This window comes from Sinocyclocheilus anshuiensis, unplaced genomic scaffold (assembly GCF_001515605.1).
Source record: "Sinocyclocheilus anshuiensis isolate Anshui unplaced genomic scaffold, SAMN03320099.WGS_v1.1 scaffold2461, whole genome shotgun sequence".
NCBI classification, from domain to species: Eukaryota; Metazoa; Chordata; class Actinopteri; order Cypriniformes; family Cyprinidae; genus Sinocyclocheilus; species Sinocyclocheilus anshuiensis.
Genome location: NW_015552846.1, coordinates 42,568 through 44,866, shown reverse-complemented (window position 1 = coordinate 44,866; position 2,299 = coordinate 42,568). Strand labels below are relative to the sequence as shown.

General features: G+C 36.2%; 1 protein-coding gene across 3 annotated transcripts in view; it reads right to left on the bottom strand.

The window, feature by feature from the left end:
• The window catches only part of LOC107668145 (syntaxin-binding protein 6-like), a 7,391-nt gene extending 5,092 nt beyond the window's left edge, over positions 1-2,299 (bottom strand). The window contains exons 1-5 of one of the 3 annotated variants that reach the window (XM_016459937.1): positions 2,095-2,299; positions 1,211-1,378; positions 968-1,098; positions 646-895; positions 429-527 (exon numbers count right to left, since the gene is read on the bottom strand). In XM_016459937.1, the coding sequence (XP_016315423.1) occupies positions 429-527; positions 646-895; positions 968-1,098; positions 1,211-1,367 (637 nt within the window). In that variant the 5' untranslated portion in view covers positions 1,368-1,378; positions 2,095-2,299. The other 2 variants (XM_016459935.1, XM_016459936.1) reach the window with 2 other exon arrangements.

Genomic DNA, 2,299 nt, shown 5'->3' with positions numbered 1-2,299 from the left:
TTTTTTTTTTTTTACATTTTTAACATAAATCGTAGTTTTTATTTTAAACATATTTTACAATTATTGTGAATATATATATATATATATATATATATATTCACAATAATTGTAAAATATGTTTAAAATAAAAACTACGATTTATGTTAAAAATGTAAAAAAAAAAAAAAATTTTTTACAATTTTATAAAAATGTATTTCTATTTTTTATTATTATTTTATAAAAAAAAAACTCAAATATTGATTAAAATGTGTACACATTCTATACATGATTTCAAGATATTAAATAATTTTTTTTTTTTACTTGATGGTTTACACCATTATTCAATTTGAATGTTGGTATAAATTGTATAAATGATTTTCAAAACCATATGACACCAATATGATCACAATGAATTTGGAAAATACACACACACACAAAATCCTACTTACCTTCACGCTGAGGCTGACCCTGGTTTGCAGTCATACTGTTCTTCATTCTGTTCAAAAAAATCTTGCAGCGATAGATGACCATATTAACAGAACAAGCATCTGAAATATGGAGAAAAAAGAAAACAGGGCTGTGTTTTGTTACAGGTCTTAGGTTCTCCATACATGTTCATTCTGCAACGAGGTCAATACAGTGATCCGTCTTTCTAAGCCCGCTCACCTCCCATTAGCTTCTGCTGACAGTTGACAAAGCTAGTTTGGCCTGGAGCACCAGGGCTCTTCTTGTTCTCCGGAGCTCCTGGTATCTTCTGGTCTCTGGGGGACGCTGGGTTGGCTTGGGCAAGCTTGGCCTCCCAGTAGTTTTGACAAGCATGATAGAGAACCTGCACAAACATGCATTTCTCTGCAGCTGAGCTGGCCACCCATTGATCAGTGGTGCGATCGAACACTAGGTCGAACTCAGGAGTGTCCTAAAAATATCCATTCAGTCAGAATAACGGAACATACTGGGAAATAAAAGCTGCATTTAGAAGGATGATCACCTTGTCAGGGTTGATGCCATTGACCTGGCGAAGCTGCTCCACAGACCATTGAGACCTTTTAGCAAACGGCCTCGTGCCCCGATACCTCTTAACTTTAGTGATGAGGACTTGAGCTGGTCTACTGTTAGTAACTACATGGAAACATTGATGTCTCCATCAAACTTCAAGAACATCTGACTGCTCAACAAATGATTAATCTAGTAACTAGTTTAGATATTTCGAGTTTATGAAGACGCACATTACCTGACAGGCAGAGGTAAGTTAAGTAGTCCCGCTTGCGACCTGCATTGAGGAAGGACAGTCCTTTCTTCTTCATCCTCCTCCTCACCTCAATGGCTACCAGTAACTTTTCATCTCTTGGGACAAAGATCTCACGGCTGATGGCTGACTGAATGTTCATCTTCACAATGCCTTGTAAATGTTTCCACAAAGCATTACCAAAAAATTATTTGCTGTATATGCTGGGGCCAATTAACATTACAAAACAGAATTCATACAACTGATTAATATTTCTTGGTCAAATCAATGGTTTAATGTTTACATGTCTGTTGTTTCATTCATTGTTTTGTGACAACTTACACGTGTGACACGATTAGTGTGGTAGCATTATGTATAATATTTATTTATTTGTATACATTACTTCATTATTTATTGTTTTATTAAGCAGCACAACCGTTTCAAACATTGATAACAATAAGAAATGTTTCTTGAGCACCAAATCCGCATATTAATGATTTCTGAAGGATCATGTGACACTGAAGACTGAAGTAATGGCTGATGAAAATTAAGCTTCGCCATCACAGGAATAAATTACATGTTAAAATGAAGTAAAACTGAATAGTAGCCAAGTTTAAGTTATGTATCTATACAGAAATGGAGAAATATTCACTCGAGTAACAAGTGTGACAACTAGCCCCACTGTGAACAACAGAGTAAATAAATATGGTCAAAAACAAAGTAATCGCCATTTCTTAAAACAACTAACGTCTGAATGTTGAACGTTTTTATTTAAAAAAAAAGTTTATTTAACAGCTCACCTGTTGCTCTAAAAGGTTTCCAAATACAGAACAACTTTATGAATTCCTAAACCCACACAAATCTTTGAATAAACAGATGAATCAGCACACCTTCTGCTTTCTCTCCCTGTAGCTTTCTTCCTTCCTCGAGCCTTGGATGGAGAGCAGTCCAGTCTCTGTCTTCGCCTCAAGCCATCTTTACCCCGCAACTAATAATGAGAGACTGCTGGGCGTGTGGCGAGTCACGGTGGAAACTATATACTAGTGAGCTGCCTACTGAGAGAGCCCTTTGTAGGGATCACAGACGCGTCTGAGT